The sequence below is a fragment of the Octopus sinensis genome, linkage group LG26 (genome assembly GCF_006345805.1).
Source record: "Octopus sinensis linkage group LG26, ASM634580v1, whole genome shotgun sequence".
In the NCBI taxonomy this organism is placed as follows: Eukaryota; Metazoa; Mollusca; class Cephalopoda; order Octopoda; family Octopodidae; genus Octopus; species Octopus sinensis.
Window position 1 is genome coordinate 20,513,629 of NC_043022.1, and position 16,699 is coordinate 20,530,327.

General features: G+C 42.2%; 1 protein-coding gene across 1 annotated transcript in view; it reads left to right on the forward strand.

The window, feature by feature from the left end:
• The window catches only part of LOC115224908 (cationic amino acid transporter 2-like), a 21,371-nt gene extending 5,091 nt beyond the window's left edge, over positions 1-16,280 (forward strand). Inside the window, exons 3-16 of the mRNA XM_036513565.1 lie at positions 1-10; positions 728-856; positions 1,321-1,476; positions 4,018-4,154; positions 4,796-4,916; positions 6,021-6,243; positions 8,771-8,910; positions 9,138-9,240; positions 10,577-10,648; positions 11,596-11,717; positions 13,001-13,167; positions 14,036-14,144; positions 15,813-15,893; positions 15,942-16,280. The exon at positions 1-10 is cut by the window's left edge and continues 110 nt beyond it. Of these exons, the coding sequence (XP_036369458.1) occupies positions 1-10; positions 728-856; positions 1,321-1,476; positions 4,018-4,154; positions 4,796-4,916; positions 6,021-6,243; positions 8,771-8,910; positions 9,138-9,240; positions 10,577-10,648; positions 11,596-11,717; positions 13,001-13,167; positions 14,036-14,144; positions 15,813-15,893; positions 15,942-15,967 (1,596 nt within the window). The 3' untranslated portion in view covers positions 15,968-16,280. The remainder of the gene's footprint in view (positions 11-727; positions 857-1,320; positions 1,477-4,017; positions 4,155-4,795; positions 4,917-6,020; positions 6,244-8,770; positions 8,911-9,137; positions 9,241-10,576; positions 10,649-11,595; positions 11,718-13,000; positions 13,168-14,035; positions 14,145-15,812; positions 15,894-15,941) is intronic.
• The last annotated feature ends 419 nt before the right edge of the window (positions 16,281-16,699 follow it).

Sequence of the window (16,699 nt, forward strand, 5' to 3'; positions counted from 1 at the left end):
TTACTTGCAGGTAAAAACAAAAAAAATCAGTTTTCATGTAACTAAATAATTTAACAGCATTAAGGTATCTTTCCACCACATCAGGGGTTCTCAGACTGACAAAGCCAGGCCTTACCCACCCACCATCATTTAGTGTCTGCTTTCCATGCTGGCATGGGTTAAATAGTTTGACTGGAACTGGTAAGCCTGAGAGTTGCACCAGGCTCCAATCTGTTTTGGCTTTGTTTCTATGGGTGGATGCCCTTCCTAATGCCAACCATTCCAAGAGTGTCATGGGTGCTTTTAGTGAAAACTTTAGTCTCTCCCTACATTTTTATTTGACCTTTAAATGTGAAGTGTCCCCTTGCTTGTGCATCCTCTTGCTCACGTGTCCCCTCACTTGTGTGTCCTCTTGCTCACGTGTCCCCTCACTTGTGTGTCCTCTTGCTCACGTGTCCCCTCACTTGTGTGTCCTCTCGCTCACATGTCCCCTTGCTTGTGTGTCCCCTCGCTCACATGTCCCCTCGCTCACGCGTCCCCTCACTCACGCGTCCCCTCGCTCACGCGTCCCCTCGCTCACGCGTCCCCTCGCTCACGCGTCCCCTCGCTCACGCGTCCCCTCGCTCACGCGTCCCCTCGCTCACGCGTCCCCTCGCTCAAGCGTCCCCTCGCTCACGCGTCCCTTTACTCATGCATACATTTTACAGTCACTGTTTTGTTCTAATGTTTTTCCCTGTCATCATTCCAGCTTGTTGTTATGCGGAATTTGGAGGAAGAATTCCACGCGCAGGCTCTGCCTATACTTACACTTACATAACTCTTGGTGAATTGTTGGCCTTCATTGTTGGATGGAGTCTCATATTGGAATATGCTATTGGTAAGCTGATTATTTCTAAAGATTTTCAAGATGGTGAGTGTTTGTGGATTTATGTTTTGTGAGGATTACTTCCATTAGCATTGGTTGATTTTTCTGCATAGATAATCTAATTAGGCTTAGATAACACTTAGATATTGGTGTTTAGTTTTGGGAGATTCTGTGGCACATATATTTAATACACACACACACACACACACACACACAACCAAAGGGACCTCGAGATGTCCAATATAAAAAAGAACACAGTAATACTCAAATGATTTGAGCTTAAATTCCAAAATCTAGAAGATACTTGCCCAAGGTGCCACACAGTGGGACTGAACCCGGAACCATGTGGTTCGTAAGCAAGCTACTTACCACACAGCCACTCTTACGCCAACATAGTGGCTGTGGGGTAAGTAGTGTGTTAAACAATGATGATGGTGGTGTTAATGTTATTGTCATTTTCCTTCCTCTATCTCCAGGTGTCGCCAGTAATGTGAAAGCTTTAACAACCAATTTCGATAGTATGGTTAACGGAAATATCTCAGCATATTTAAAATCTGTGCTACCGATGAAGTCCTACATTTTTGGTAGTTACCCTGACTTTCTAGCATTTTCCATTGTAATGCTTTTAACACGTAAGTATGACACATTGACATCTTCATTGCTATACACTGTATCTCGGAGTGGTTGGCATTAGGAAGGGAATCCAATTGTAGAAACCTTGCTAAATCAGACTGGAATCTAATGCAGCCCCTCAGCTGACCAGCTCTGGTCAAATCATCCAACTGTAGAAACCTTGCTAAATCAGACTGGAATCTGGTGCAGCCCCTCAGCTGACCAGCTCCGGTCAAACCATCCAACCCATACCAGCATGGACAATGGACATATGATGATGTATCATAAATTGCATTACATCATTGTATAGTTACATTGGTAATTTTCATTCTAGATTTTTTTGCCATTATCTCTTACTTGTTTTAGCCATTACACTGTTGGGGCACTGCCTTGAAGAGTTTTAGTTGAACAATCTGACCCCATTTTTCTTTTTTTAAAGCCTAGTACTTATTTTATTGTTGTCTCTTTTTGCTGAATACCTAAGTTACATGGATGTAAACAAATCAGCATTGGTTGTCATGCACTGTGGGGAACAAACATACATGCATACAACAGGCTTCTTTCAGTTTCTCTACCAAATGTACTCACGAAGCTTTTCTTGGCTCGGCCATAGTAGAAAAAATTTGCCCAAGGAGCCATGCCGTCGGACTGAACCCAGAACCATGTGGTTGGGAAAACTTTTTATTGCACAGCCGTGCTTATGCCTATTCCTCCCCCACCAACCTTTTATGCTTTACTCCATCAATCCATATTTTTTTTATCCCTTCTCTATCTCATGTGGTATCCCTTTTCGAAGTGTTCATGGTGTCATTGAGTATCTGATCAACCTTTGCAATTAAAAAAAAAGGGAAAACTTCAAATATAAATAGTGGAAGTATACAAAAATAAAATTTTCCAGATTACTGTTTTGTTTCGTTTTGAAAAATATATTTTATGGTTTGTTTATATTTGAATTGCATATATATAGAAATGGGTGTGTTATGGATGATTAATTTTGAGGATTTGGTCAATTGGTTTTGCTATTTAAAAAAAAAAACTTTTCAAATATACATCAAGTGGAAGTATACAAAAATAAACAATACTTTCCATCTTACTGTTAGTTGTTTCATCATCATCATCATCATCATCATCATCGTCGTTTAATGTCCGTTTTTCCATGCTAGCATGGGTTGGACGGTTCAACCGGGATCTGGGGAGCCAGGAGGCTGCACCAGGCTCCAGTCTAATCTGGTAGTGTTTCTACAGCTGGATGCCCTTCCTAATGCCAACCGCTCCATGAGTGTAGTGGGTGCTTTTTACGTGCCAGGGGAGGCTGGCAACGTTCATGATCGGTTGGTGCTTTTATGTGTCACCGACACGGACGCCAGTCAGGCGGCGCTGGCATCAACCATGTTCAGACGGTGCTTTTTATGTGCCTCCGGCACAGGTATCATAACTATAATTTCCATTTGATTTTTACTTTGATGTTGGTGTTCATTTTGAAAAATGAAAATTTATTTCGTGATTTATTACTGTAAATATTTTTGAATTAAATATATATATATATCATCATCATCATCATTTAGCTTCATCAGGCCCAGTCAAATCTGGCAGTGTTTCTACGGCTGGATGCCCTTCCTAACGCCAACCACTCCGTGAGTGTAGTGGGTGCTTTTTACGTGCCACCCGCACTGGTGCCAGACAGAGCTGGCAAACGGCCACGAACGGATGGTGCTTTTTATGTGCCACTGGCACGAGGGCCAGGCGAGGCTGGCAACGGACACGAAACGGGGCGGTGCTGGCAACGGTCGCGAAACGGAAAGTTCTCTTACATGCCACCGGCACTGGTAACACATCTGCAATTTCCATTGATCGATTTCGATTCTGATCCTCACTTGCCTCAATGGTTCTTCACAAGCAGAGTTTCGACATGTCACCGGCACTGGTAGCACATCCGCAATTTCCATTGATCGATTTCGATTCTGATCCTCACTTGCCAACACGTCTTCACAAGTAGAGTTTTGTGTCCCAAGAAGGGAAGGTATGCATACGTAGGCTGGCTCCATCCCATGTAGAAGGCCACGGGTTGTGGACTCACTTGTCCTGCCGGGTCTTCTCGCGCACAGCACACTTCCAGAGGTCTCGGTCTCTAGTCATTTCCTCAGTGAGACCTAAAGTTCGAAGGTCGTGCTTCACCACCTCGTCCCAGGTTTTCCTGGTCTGCCTCTTCCACAGGTTCCCTCAACCGCTAGGTGTGGCACTTTTTCACACAACTATCTTCATCCATTCTCGCCACATGACCATACCAGCGCAAACGTCTCTCTTGCACACCACAACTGATGCTTCTTAGGTCCAGCTTTTCTCTCAAGGTACTTACACTCTGCCGAGTGTGAGTACCGGCATTACACATCCATCGGAGCATACTGGCTTCATTTCTAGCGAGCTTACGCATATCCTCAGCAGTCACGGGGGGCCCTCAAAATCTTTTAAGTGCTTCGGGCCTCTATGGGTCTTAATCTGGCCCTGCTTGAAATCTAAATTACAAAGGAATAACAGTTGCAAACAATCATATTGTCTTTCAGTCATTTTGCTTTTTGGGGTGAAGGAATCTGCCATAGTGAACAACGTAGCCACTGGAATCAATTTATACGTTCTCTGCTTTATCATCATCTGCGGATTCTTTAAAGCTGATTTCAAGAACTGGACTATCAAAAATGAGGTGAATGAGTTGACCTTCATTTTTTTAAAATCTTTTTTCTTTTTTTTTTAACTTGTAAAAGGACTTGACTTTTCACCATTGTTGAAGCACCACCATCACCACACCATCGTTCACTACTATCATAATATTATTTCATCTCAACTAAAGTTCTGCTTAAACAAGAGATAAAACATGCGCACAGGTACACCATTTTAATGGTGGTGGTGTTGTTTTATTAAGCAGTTTATGTGACCTGAATTAACTATGGAGACCAATCTCTCTTTTCAGCTCTTGTTCATGCACTCTTTCCAGCACTCTCCTCATCTCTCTCTCTCTCTCTAGTACTCTCCCACTTGTTTTCTTCAGAACTCTCTCTCCCTCTTGTACACTCACTTGTTTTCTTCAGAACTTTCTCCCCCCATCTCTCTCTCTCTCTCTCTCTCTCCCCGTCTCTCTCTCTCTCTTTCTAGTACTCTTTCACTTGATTTCTTCAGAACTCTCTCTCCTCGACTCTCTCTCCTCGACTCTCTCTCTCTCTCTCTCTAGAACTCTCTAACTCTCTCTCCTCTCCTCTCTCTTACTCTCTCACTCTCTCACTTCTTTTCTTCAGAACTCTCTCTCCCTCTCACATTAACCATTTCTTTTTTTTTTTCTTTTCTCAGATTGCTTCTGCATATTCCGCAGGAAAAGGTGGGTTCTTCCCTTATGGTGTGTCTGGAATGTTCAAAGGAGCAGCCACTTGTTTTTATGCTTTTGTTGGGTTCGACACAATTGCCACAACAGGTAAGTAGAGATCTTCAACACAAGTTTCAAATTTTGGCACAAGGCCAGCAGTCTTGGGGGTGAATGGATTAGTCATTTACACTAACTCCCAGTACATGACTAGTACATGACTAGTATCTTTTCAACCCCAAGAGGATGAAAGGCAGTCAACCTTGGTGGCATTCGCTCTGCTATAGCTTCAGGCTGACCAAAGCCAGGTGAGTGGATATGGTAGATGGGAATTGAAAAAGCCCATCGTAACTGTGTGTTTGTATGGATCATTGGTTAGAACGTTGGGCTCACAATCATGAGGTAGTGAGTTCAATTCCCAGACCAGGCTGTGTGTTGTGTTCTTGAGCAAGACACTTCACATTGCTCCAGTTCACTCAGGTGTAGAAATGGGTTATGATATCACTGGTGCCAAGCTCTTTCGACTTTTGCCTTTCCCTTGGGTGACATTGGTGGCATGGAGAGGGGGAGGCTGGTAATGAAAACAATCTTACCCAGACTTGTGCATTGAAGATAACTTTCTTGGTGCAATCTGATGACCACTGTTTGTGTGTTTACGTTCCTGTAACTTAGCAGTTCAGCAAAGGAGACCAATAGTATAAGTGCCAAGCTTAAAATAAAATATAAAATTCTGGTATTGAATTCCCTCCCTCCCTCTCTCTCTTTCCGAGAGGCACTGAGCAGCTATACGCACACACACACACACACACGCAGTAACTCCCGCCTACCAAATTCAATCACAAAGCTTCGGTTGGCTCGGGGCTATAGTGGAAGACACCTACCCAAAGTGCCACGCTGTGGAACTGAACCCAAAACCATGTAGTTAGGAGGCAAGCTCCCTAACCACACAGCCATGCCTGCGCCTACAAAAAATGTATGCACATATACGCAGTGCTATGCATGTGGCAAGCTTTCTACGGCCGGATGCCCTTCCTGATGCCGTTTAACTAAAATTCTTCAAGGCAGTGCCCCAACATGGCCACATTTTAATCCCTGAAATGAGTAAAAGAAGACACTACAAAATCTCTCGAGCCAACTTGAGACCCCATACAAGATGTTCGGTCACACATAACAATGACAAACGTACCCTAATGAATTCTCTGGTTTATTTTTCAGGTGAGGAGGCACAAAATCCACAAACTACAATTCCACTGAGTATTCTAGTTTCACTGCTGATAATCACATTGTTGTATGTAGGGGTTTCTGCTGTGGTGATCCTTATGTGCCCTTACTATCTTGTCGATCCTCTCACACCACTTACCAAAGCCTTTGAGTATGTTGGTTGGGGCCATTACAATATTATCATCTACATTGGCATTGTGTGTGCCCTGTCTACCAGGTAAGAACAAACTTACTGAAGTATAATCCCGGACCCAATTAGGTTAACACTGTTTTGAGTAAATCCTAAGATCAGAGTTGCTCAGTTCATCATCATTTAGCGTCTGTTTTCCTTGCTGGCATGGGTTGGATGGTTTGACAAGTGCTGCTAAGGGTAGGGAACACAAGGCTCCATTTCCCATTTTAGCATGATTTTTATGGCTGGATGCCCTTCATAATACTAACCACTTTGCAGAGTGTACAGGGTGCCTTTACGTGGCACCAGCACCCAGTGCCTTTTTACGTGGAACCAGCACCCAGTGCCTTTTTACGTGGCGCCAGCACCCAGTGCCTTTTGACGTGGCGCCAGCACCCAGTGCCTTTTGACGTGGCGCCAGCACCCAGTGCCTTTTGACGTGGCGCCAGCACCCAGTGCCTTTTGACGTGGCGCCAGCACCCAGTGCCTTTTGACGTGGCGCCAGCACCCAGTGCCTTTTGACGTGGCGCCAGCACCCAGTGCCTTTTGACGTGGCGCCAGCACCCAGTGCCTTTTGACGTGGCGCCAGCACCCGGTGCCTTTTGACGTGGCGCCAGCACCCGGTGCCTTTTGACGTGGCGCCAGCACCCGGTGCCTTTTGACGTGGCGCCAGCACCCGGTGCCTTTTGACGTGGCGCCAGCACCAGTGCCTTTTCCTTTTGACGTGGCGCCAGCACCCAGTGCCTTTTGACGTGGCGCCAGCACCCGGTGCCTTTTGACGTGGCGCCAGCACCCGGTGCCTTTTGACGTGGCGCCAGCACCCGGTGCCTTTTGACGTGGCGCCAGCACCCGGTGCCTTTTGACGTGGCGCCAGCACCCGGTGCCTTTTGACGTGGCGCCAGCACGCAGTGCCTTTTGACGTGGCGCCAGCACCCGTGCCTTTTGACGTGGCGCCAGCACCCGGTTTTTTGCCTTTTGACGTGGCGCCAGCACCCGTGCCTTTTGACCGTGGCGCCAGCACCCGGTTTTTTTTGCCTTTTGACGTGGCGCCAGCACCCAGTGCCTTTTGACGTGGCGCCAGCACCCGGTGCCTTTTGACGTGGCGCCAGCACCCGGTGCTTTTGACGTGGCGCCAGCACCCAGTGCCTTTTGGCGTGGCGCCAGCACCCAGTGCCTTTTGGCGTGGCGCCAGCACCCGGTGCCTTTTGACGTGGCGCCAGCACGCAGTGCCTTTTGGCGTGGCGCCAGCACGCAGTGCCTTTTGACGTGGCGCCAGCACGCAGTGCCTTTTGACGTGGCGCCAGCACGCAGTGCCTTTTGGACGTGGCGCCAGCACGCAGTGCCTTTTGGCGTGGCGCCAGCACGCAGTGCCTTTTGGCGTGGAGCCAGCACGCAGTGCCTTTTGACGTGGAGCCAGCACGCAGTGCCTTTTGACGTGGAGCCAGCACCCAGTGCCTTTTTGTGGCGCCAGCACCTTTCCATGGGGTCTCCCTCTTCCACGAGTTCCTTATAATTCATGTACACCAGTGTTTATTAACCTTTTCTTGGTCCAGCTCCCTCTTTTGGTACCAGAGATTTGTGCGTTTGAACTGCTTGGAGAGTCCATCTAGTTGGAACTCCCACTAAGTCAATGTAAATGAACCACATCGAGTTGAAGTCTCCAAGCAGTGAAAATGGACAGGTCTCTGAAGACCTGATGATGATTATCGTCAATGTGGCATCACCGTGCCGGTGGCACGTAAAAAGCACCATCCGATCATGGCCGTTTGCCAGCCTCATCTGGCACCTGTGCCGGTGGCACGTAAAAAGCACCCACTACACTCATGGAGTGGTTGGCGTTAGGAAGGGCATCCAGCTGTAGAAACATTGCCAGATCAGATTGGAGCCTGGTGCAACCTTCTGGCTTCCCAGACCCCAGTTGAACCATCCAACCCATGCCAGCATGGAAAACAGATGCTAAACGATGATGATGATGAGGAGGATGATGTGACTGGTACTTTTTATTGAACCCCAAAGGATGAAAAGTAAGGTCGCCCGTATTGGGGTTTGAACTCTTTTAAATGAAATTAAATTAACAGCTAATACATGAGTATTCTATTATACAGCGTTGTAGCTAAAAGGGGAGCAAGGAGAGTTTCAAACCTGACAGTCCTCAACAAAAGATAGATTGGTATATAACCCTACTTTCCACAGTTAAGGATAAAGAAATTTTGAGCAGATATCTTATTTGCTCAGTAAGAGGATTAACCCTTTAGTGTTTAAACAGGCCAAATCCAGCCCAATATATTCTACATATTTTATATTCAAACTGGCCATATCTAGCCTCTCACACCTAACCTACATTGACATTCTAAGAATAAACAATCACATCATTGAAACCTCAAAGCTATAAGGTAATGCATGATTAATTCAAAACAATCTGAGTGAAAAAGTCTTACATTTAATAGAGAAATTTGAACACTAAAGGGTTAAAGATGGAAAGGAAACCTCAATAATCCCTTTTGATAATTGCTATTCCCATTTTGTCATGTTTCTACCATTCAGTCTTCTGATGTTGCTTTCTTATTTTCAGTATATTCTCTTCCCTGTTTCCTCTTCCAAGAATCGTGTATACAATGGCTAATGATGGCATCATCTTTAAGCATTTTTCCACCGTTTCAAATAAATTCAAAACGCCTTGGTTAGCTGTATTGGTGTGTGGAATTCTTGCAGGTAACCTTTTTTTAAATTTTCTGGTGTGTTGTTTGCTATCTGGTACATGTCATGCTGTGACTTCCCTGAAATCTGGCACATGTTGCAGTGTTATATACTCGTGTGTAGCTCCATTTCAGCCCTGACTGAGCAGCATTATGGCTTTTGGATGGAAAAAGTTAAAGACTGCTCATGAAATTTGAACCCTCAAAAGAATTATTTTTAATAATTTTCTTTTTTTTTCTCAGCTATCATTTCTACAATCTTTGATCTTGGTCAATTAATCGATATGTTGTCTCTAGCAACATTGTTAGCTTACACGCTGGTCAGCAAGAGCATCACTGTACTCAGGTAAGTAGTTCGATGTCCATAACCCTGTTTTACTTGTCTGTGTTGGAAGAAGGTGGAGGCGCAATGGCCCAGTGGTTAGGGCAGCGGACTCGCGGTCATAGGATCGCGGTTTCGATTCCCAGACCGGGTGTTGTGCGTGTTTATTGAGCGAAAACACCTAAAAGCTCCACGAGGCTCCGGCAGGGGATGGTGGTGATCCCTGCTGTACTTTTTCACCACAACTTTCTCTCACTCTTACTTCCTGTTTCTGTTGTACCTGTAGTTCAAGGGGCTGGCCTTGTCACTCTCTGTGTCACGCTGAATATCCCCGAGAACTATGTTAAGGGTGCACGTATGTGGAGTGCTCAGCCACTTACATGTTAATTTCACGAGCAGGCTGTTCTGTTGATTCGGATCAACCGGAACCCTCATTGTCGTAACCGACGGAGTGCTTCCATAAGGTTGGAAGAGGGTATTAAACACATTGATTTCTGATGGGACAAAGCAGAAGTTTTATATATCACTTGACTTTAATTATTAACTAGCAGTATCGCCTGGCGTTGCTCGGGTTTGTTTCAACCCTTTAGAATTGGAATTTTTGAAAAGTAAAAATTTTGCATTATGTAGCTTGTTATTCTCTTTAAGTGAACATTTTCCTGGTTGAAATACACTGAAAAATGGTGACACAGCAGTCAAAAAATTGTAAAAAATAGGGATTTTCATAGCCAAAAAAGCACCTTTTTGATGTAAATAATTTTTGGTGTTAAGACCCATAGAGGCCCTAAGGACTTAAAAGATTTTGGTGCCCCCATAAATATGCAATTCAAATTATAAACAAATTTTTATAAAAACAAAACTAACAGTAAGACCAAAAATGTTTATTTTTGTATACTTCTACTTTATTTATATTTGAAAAGTTTTCTCTTTTTTTTTAATTGCAAATCTTTTGATCATGTCTTCAAATTTAATCTTATGTAATCCAGCTGCTTTTATACTTAGTAGAGATAAGACATCCCAAATATTATTTTACCTAGTGATTTCTTTTGTGCCATAAACCCACTTCCCTCATTTTACTTAATGGTTAATCCATTACTTCCATCCTTAATTCATATCTAGGACTACAGTTATGATACCTTATTAAGCCTTTAAGGTTGAGTGTGGCTTATTGACACACTGCTAAATTGTGATGAAGACGGGTGCATATAAGCCACATTTGCCTTATGTATTTTTTTTCTTTTTTGTGTTCCACATGCAAAGACTTGCTATGTATACCTGACCTTAAAGGGTTAACTTGGTCACAAATCTCCTTGATCACAAGATGACTTATAGCAATTTCTTTCTTTTTTTTTTTCTCCAGGTACAGAAGGGTTATACTTCAGACATCCGAGTCTATTCCAACTGATACTGATGATGTTTCACTTGGACAGGAGTAAGGGAGTTAACATTTGAGCCTTTTTTTTTTAACCTTTGCAAGAGTTGTTATTGTTGGAAATATATTTTAATTGGATACATCCCCCAAAGAGTTTTTTCCAATTCTCCATTATCCAGGGGCACCAGATAAGTTGGTAGACTAGAGCTCTTATACTAACATAAGCATTCTAATTATTTTTTGTCCCCATTTGCTGAGCTGTCCTTAATAGCCTTAGCAGCTGTTCTTAATCACTGAGCTGTCCTTAATAGCTTTAATAGTTGTTCTTAATCGCTGTGCTGTCTTTAATAGCCTTAATAGCTGTTAATTGCCGAGCTGTTCATAATTGCTGAGCTGTCCTTGATAGCTGTCCTTAATCACCGAGCTGTCCTTAATCACCGAGCTGTCCTTAATCACCGAGCTGTCCTTAATCACCGAGCTGTCCTTAATCACCGAGCTGTCCTTAATCACCGAGCTGTCCTTAATCACCGAGCTGTCCTTAATCACCGAGCTGTCCTTAATCACCGAGCTGTCCTTAATCACCGAGCTGTCCTTAATCACCGAGCTGTCCTTAATCACCGAGCTGTCCTTAATCACCTGTCTCCCATTCCATCCTCCAAAACATGGTACATGCATGCATGGAGAACAGATGTTAAATGATGATGATGTATGTGTTGGTATTTATTGCAACAGATAGCTAGGTTTCTTTAGCATTTTACATAGTTCAACCTTGAAAAATGCTTCTATAAAACTAGTTTTTAAACATTGAATGGCTATGGGGGTCCACCAGAATAAAATAGTAATCATAGGGGCCCATAGGTAACAAAAAAATAGTTGAGAACCCCTGCTTTATAGTATAAACTAACATGGCCCTTTGATAAAAAAAATAAGTGTATAATGATTAAAGCTAGTAAAAGAATATTGTATTACTTTTGCCATATACAAAACAATATATTTTTGCTTTTCAGTGAATCGTCGGTGTTTCTTAGGGAATCAATAAAATCTAAATTCTACAGATGGTTTAACCCCAACTCTACACTTCCAACTAAATCTACAGAACATGTTGCATTGATTGCTTCTGTTTCATTAAGTAAGTTGTAACCCTTTGCACAATATTTTCATAAGTTTGCCATAACCCTCTCAGACCTGGGGCCCCTGTGTCTAACTTTACCCTCTGTCTGGTCTGCTGAGCACACAAAAAATAAAAACTGCAGTTTATCTGGTTTCCAAAGACGATTCTGCATTAATCCTCGCAAACCTGACTTCCTGTATCTAAATTTAGCTTCCATCTGGTCTTTTGAGCAGAAAAATTAAATCGTTGAAAGCCAGATAGATTGTAGTATTTTGCAGCTATGTTTCTGCTTTAATCTTCATTGACCCAAGCTCTTGTATCTAATTGTACTCTACTCCTGGGCTTCCGAGGAAAAAAAAAATAGTTACAACACTTTGACAATTTTTGATATCTTGGCATCTGAAGCAGCTGGAGATATGATAGTTTGACCAGAAGAACTGGCTATTGTAAGGTGCAGGAGTGGCTGTGTGGTAAGTAGCTTGCTTACCAACCACATGGTTCCAGGTTCATTCCCACTGTGTGGCACCTTGGGCAAGTGTCTTCTACTATAGCCTCAGACCGACCAAAGCCTTGTGAGTGGATTGGTGGACGGAAACTGAAAGAAGCCTTTGTTGTTTCATTGTATTAACAAGAAAGGCAGAGAGTTATGTCTTGTCATTATCATTTAACGTCCGCTTTCTATGCTAGCATACATACATACACACACAAGGAATTCTTTCAGTTTCCATCTACCAAATCCAGCCAGGGCTTCGGTTGGCCTGAGAATATAGAAGACATTTGCCCAAGGTACCACACAGTAGGACTGTACTTGGAACCGTGTGATTGGGAAGCAAGTTCCTTACCACACAGCCATACATATTTACACACACACACACACTAATCCTATAAATACCACTAGCCATTACAGTCCTATTTAATGCCAAAAGCCTTCTGTATCCTACCCTACCATACTGACTGCTACAGTCTGTTGTGTGATGGAGGAAAAAGGCAACAGAAAAAGAAGCAAATGGGTGAAAGAAATACAGAGACCTTACCTGTTGACCTAGGTGGGATGAGCGATCTCTCTCAAGAAATCAACACGTCCTTGCATGCTGCTGTCTCTCCTCGAACTCCCCCATGTGCTTCCTGCCCACGCATGCCCTGTGGCTGTTCCGCCGGTCCCTGCAGTCTTTGCTTCCATCTACCTCATCTGCAATCCTCTCCACCAATACCACATAGCTCATCACAGCCCATAACATCACAAACACCACACAGTCTTATACTACTCATGAAGCTGATTTTCTCTCCATTTTCTTTTTCAGCTTTTGTCGTTGTTGTTCTCATCTGCATTGTCTCTTTGTTTGAGCAAAAGCTTCTTCAAATCGATCCATGGGTGGTTGTTATTGTTTCTCTATTGTCACTGGTTATCATAATTTTGTTGGCCCTCATTGCCAGGCAACCACAAAACCAGGAACATGTACATTTCAAGGTAAGTAACTGATTTCATCTCAAGGCTAACCCAGTTTTTGCAGACTAAAATGATCTTGGAACTATTGTGGCGCATATACACATTCTGTGTCATGTTAATCTCCTTGAGAATTGTTAGGGGTACATGTGTTTGTAAAGTGCTCAGCCAATTGCACATTAATTTCATGAGCAGGCTGTTCCATTGATCGGATCAACTGGAACACTTGCCGTCTTAACCAATGGAGTGCCATGGTTGAAGGAAGACACTTTGTCCATGGTGCCATGCAGTGGAATTGAACCTTAGGCCACATAGTTGAGGAGTAAGATTTCTTAAACACACAGCCATGCCTGTTTTGATGATCTATTTTTTTTTTATATTTTCATGTAATCTAAATTGGATAAGTCTTCAAGAAAATTAACATCATAATCCTAAAATGCAGATGGTAATCTAAGGATGCCTTCATAAGTAGAAATAAGGCCTAGAATTATAAATCGGTGACAGAATTGTTAGCATGCCGGGCAAAATGCTTAATGCCATTTCATGTCTTTACATTCCGAGTTCAAATTCCACAGAGGTTACTTTTCTCCTTTCGGAGTCAATAAAATAAGTACCAGTTGAACACAGGGGTCAATGTAATTGACTAGACCTCATTCCCAAAATTGCTGGCCTTGTGCCAAAACTTGAAGTTAGTATTAAGACAATTGGCTGAATTGTCAGCATGCCAAGGAAAATGCTTAGTGGCACTTCATCAGTTTTCACATTCTGAGCTCAAATTCTGAGTTTACTTTGCCTTTCGGGGTCAATTTAATCGACTTACTCCCTCCCCCAAACAAAATTTGAACCCATTATTTAAAAGAAAATATTTTAATGTTTTGTTTCTATTTTTAAGGTACCGTTTGTTCCTGTATTCTCAGAAGTGAGTGCTAGTTTCAACATGTTTCTTGTGACCAAATTACCATCTTCTGCATGGATCCGTTTTGGAATTTGGCTAGTTTTAGGTTTGTAGACAAAAAAAAAAATCTTGTAATTTATCAAAATATTTTTACAGGGGTGGACAAAACTAGGTACACAGTTGCTTAATGTTCTTTTCATTACTCTTTTTTTTTTTTTTTTACCTAAGCAGTTCATAAGTCTATCAAGGTTAACATACCCTGCCCCCTGCTCAAAAGGGGAACTGGAGCAACGTGAAGTAGTGTTTTGCCCAAGAACACACTGTGCTGCTCCAATCAAGAAATCAAACCCACGATTTAGCGATTGGGAGTGCAACAGCCTAATCACTTGGCCATGTGCCTCCACAACATTGGTTATACCTTTTACCTGTTTGTGCGGCCATGCTGGAGCACTGCTTTTAGTCGAACAAACTGACCCCCAGGGCTTATTCTTTGTAAGCTGAGTACTTATTCTATCAGTCTCTTTTGCTGAACCACTAAGTTACAGGAACATAAACACGCCATCAGTTGTCGAGCGATGGTGGTAGGGACAGACACACAAACATATACGACAGGCTTCTTTCAGTTTCTGTCTACCAAATCCACTCACAAGGCTTTGGTCGGCCTGAGGCTAGAGTAGAAGACACTTGCCCAAAGTGCCATGCAGTAGGACTGAACCTGGACCATGTGGTTGGCAAGCAAGCTACTTACCACACAGCCACTACTGCACCTAATATATATATATATAATATATATATATAAATAAATAAATAAAAAATGTGTATGGTTATTGAAAGAAATACTGTACAATATAACATGGGATTAAAAATTCTAGAAAACAACAGAGCTTGCTATTTAGAAACCTGCCCGAATTTTAAGAGAGATGCCTAGTTCATTGGAAGTCCTTTTGATTTTTGGGGATAGAATATTTCACTCATATTTAGCAACTATATACCTACTTTTGTCCACCCTTGTATGCCTCTGTATACCTACTTTGCCTGCTCCTGTATATAACAATTAATTATGTATAATAAATGCAATACATGTTTTTGTGCTACTATTAGTTTCATGTGCTGAGAACATGCCAAACAATGTTTTATAATACATCTGACGTCTTGGTACACTCATCATCAGGCACAGCCCACATGGCATAACGGACTATGCATAATGACTATGCTGAGATGTTAGACATGTTATAAAACAATGTTTGGCATGTTCTCAGCACATGAAACTAATAGTAGCGCATAAAAAAAAACATGTATTGCATTTATTGAATATTAATCTCTCACCAGATGGAGTACTTTTTTTGTTGATCTTACCATCACAGAACAGTACGCTATAAACACACAGAGGTAGACTGATATATATATATATATATATATATACGGCATTGTAAACACCAGCATCGGTTGTCAAGCGATGTTGGAGAGACAAACACACACACACACAACACACACACACACCACACACACACACACACACACACACACACACACAACACACACACACACACACACACACACACACACACACATGACGGGCTTCTTTCTGTTTCCATCGTCGACCCGAGGCTATAGTAGAAGACACTTGCCCAAGGTGCCACGCAGTGGCACTGAACCTGGAACCATGTGGTTGGTAAACAAGCTACTTTACCACACAGCCACTCCTGCACCTTTAACAAAAAAAAAAGGAAATCTGAATTGTAATTCGTTTGTAAATATTTTTTTTCATTTTCAGGTTCCCTCGTTTACTTTGGTTATGGCTTCAGACGGAGTAAAGAATCCCTGAGAGAACAGAATTTGGTCGAAGACCAAGCATCATCGTCACAAGGAACTCCAGCATCAACATCACAAGGAACCCCAGCACCAACATCAGAAGGAACCCCAGCATGAAAGTTAGGAGTTTGTTACTGTGAGTTGTAGGAAATGAATTGGAATTAAAAAAGAAATCATTGTTACTTTCATGTGTTGAATCAGCTTAACTTCCCAATCGCTATGAACACTGAATCATTTATATATTTCAATCATTATGACAATTCAATTTATTGGTAATCTTTAAATACTTTGATTGACCTATGACAGTTGACTTTGCGGTATTCCTCAATCACTACAGAAATCAAATCAGTTATATATTGCCCCCCCCCCCCAACAACTACGAAGATTAAATCAGCCGAAAACCATACCTGCCAAATATCGAATCGGTCTTCACCTATTTCTGCTGCGTCAACTCATTTTACATTGAGGAAAAGAAAAAAAAAAGAAAAAAAAAAAAAAGAAAAGAAAAAAAAAAAAAAAAAAAAAGAAAAGAAAAGAAAAGAAAAAATGGAAATTAAAGTTGTCTCCCTTGCTTTTGTTATATGGTTCAAAATTGTTTACTGCCCTTGTTATCACTACAATCTCAATGCTCTCATTTTTCATTACATTCTCTTCCTTATATAACAAGTTGTCTGAAAATCGAATTGGATGTATTTAGCCATTGTTGACTCACCTATATTCCTAACAATGTTATATTCCATTACTATTATTCAATGAACTTTATACCTCTATTACAAATATGTAGCCTATTACCAAAGCTGTTTTGATATGTATTGTAATATATATATATATAATATATATATATATATA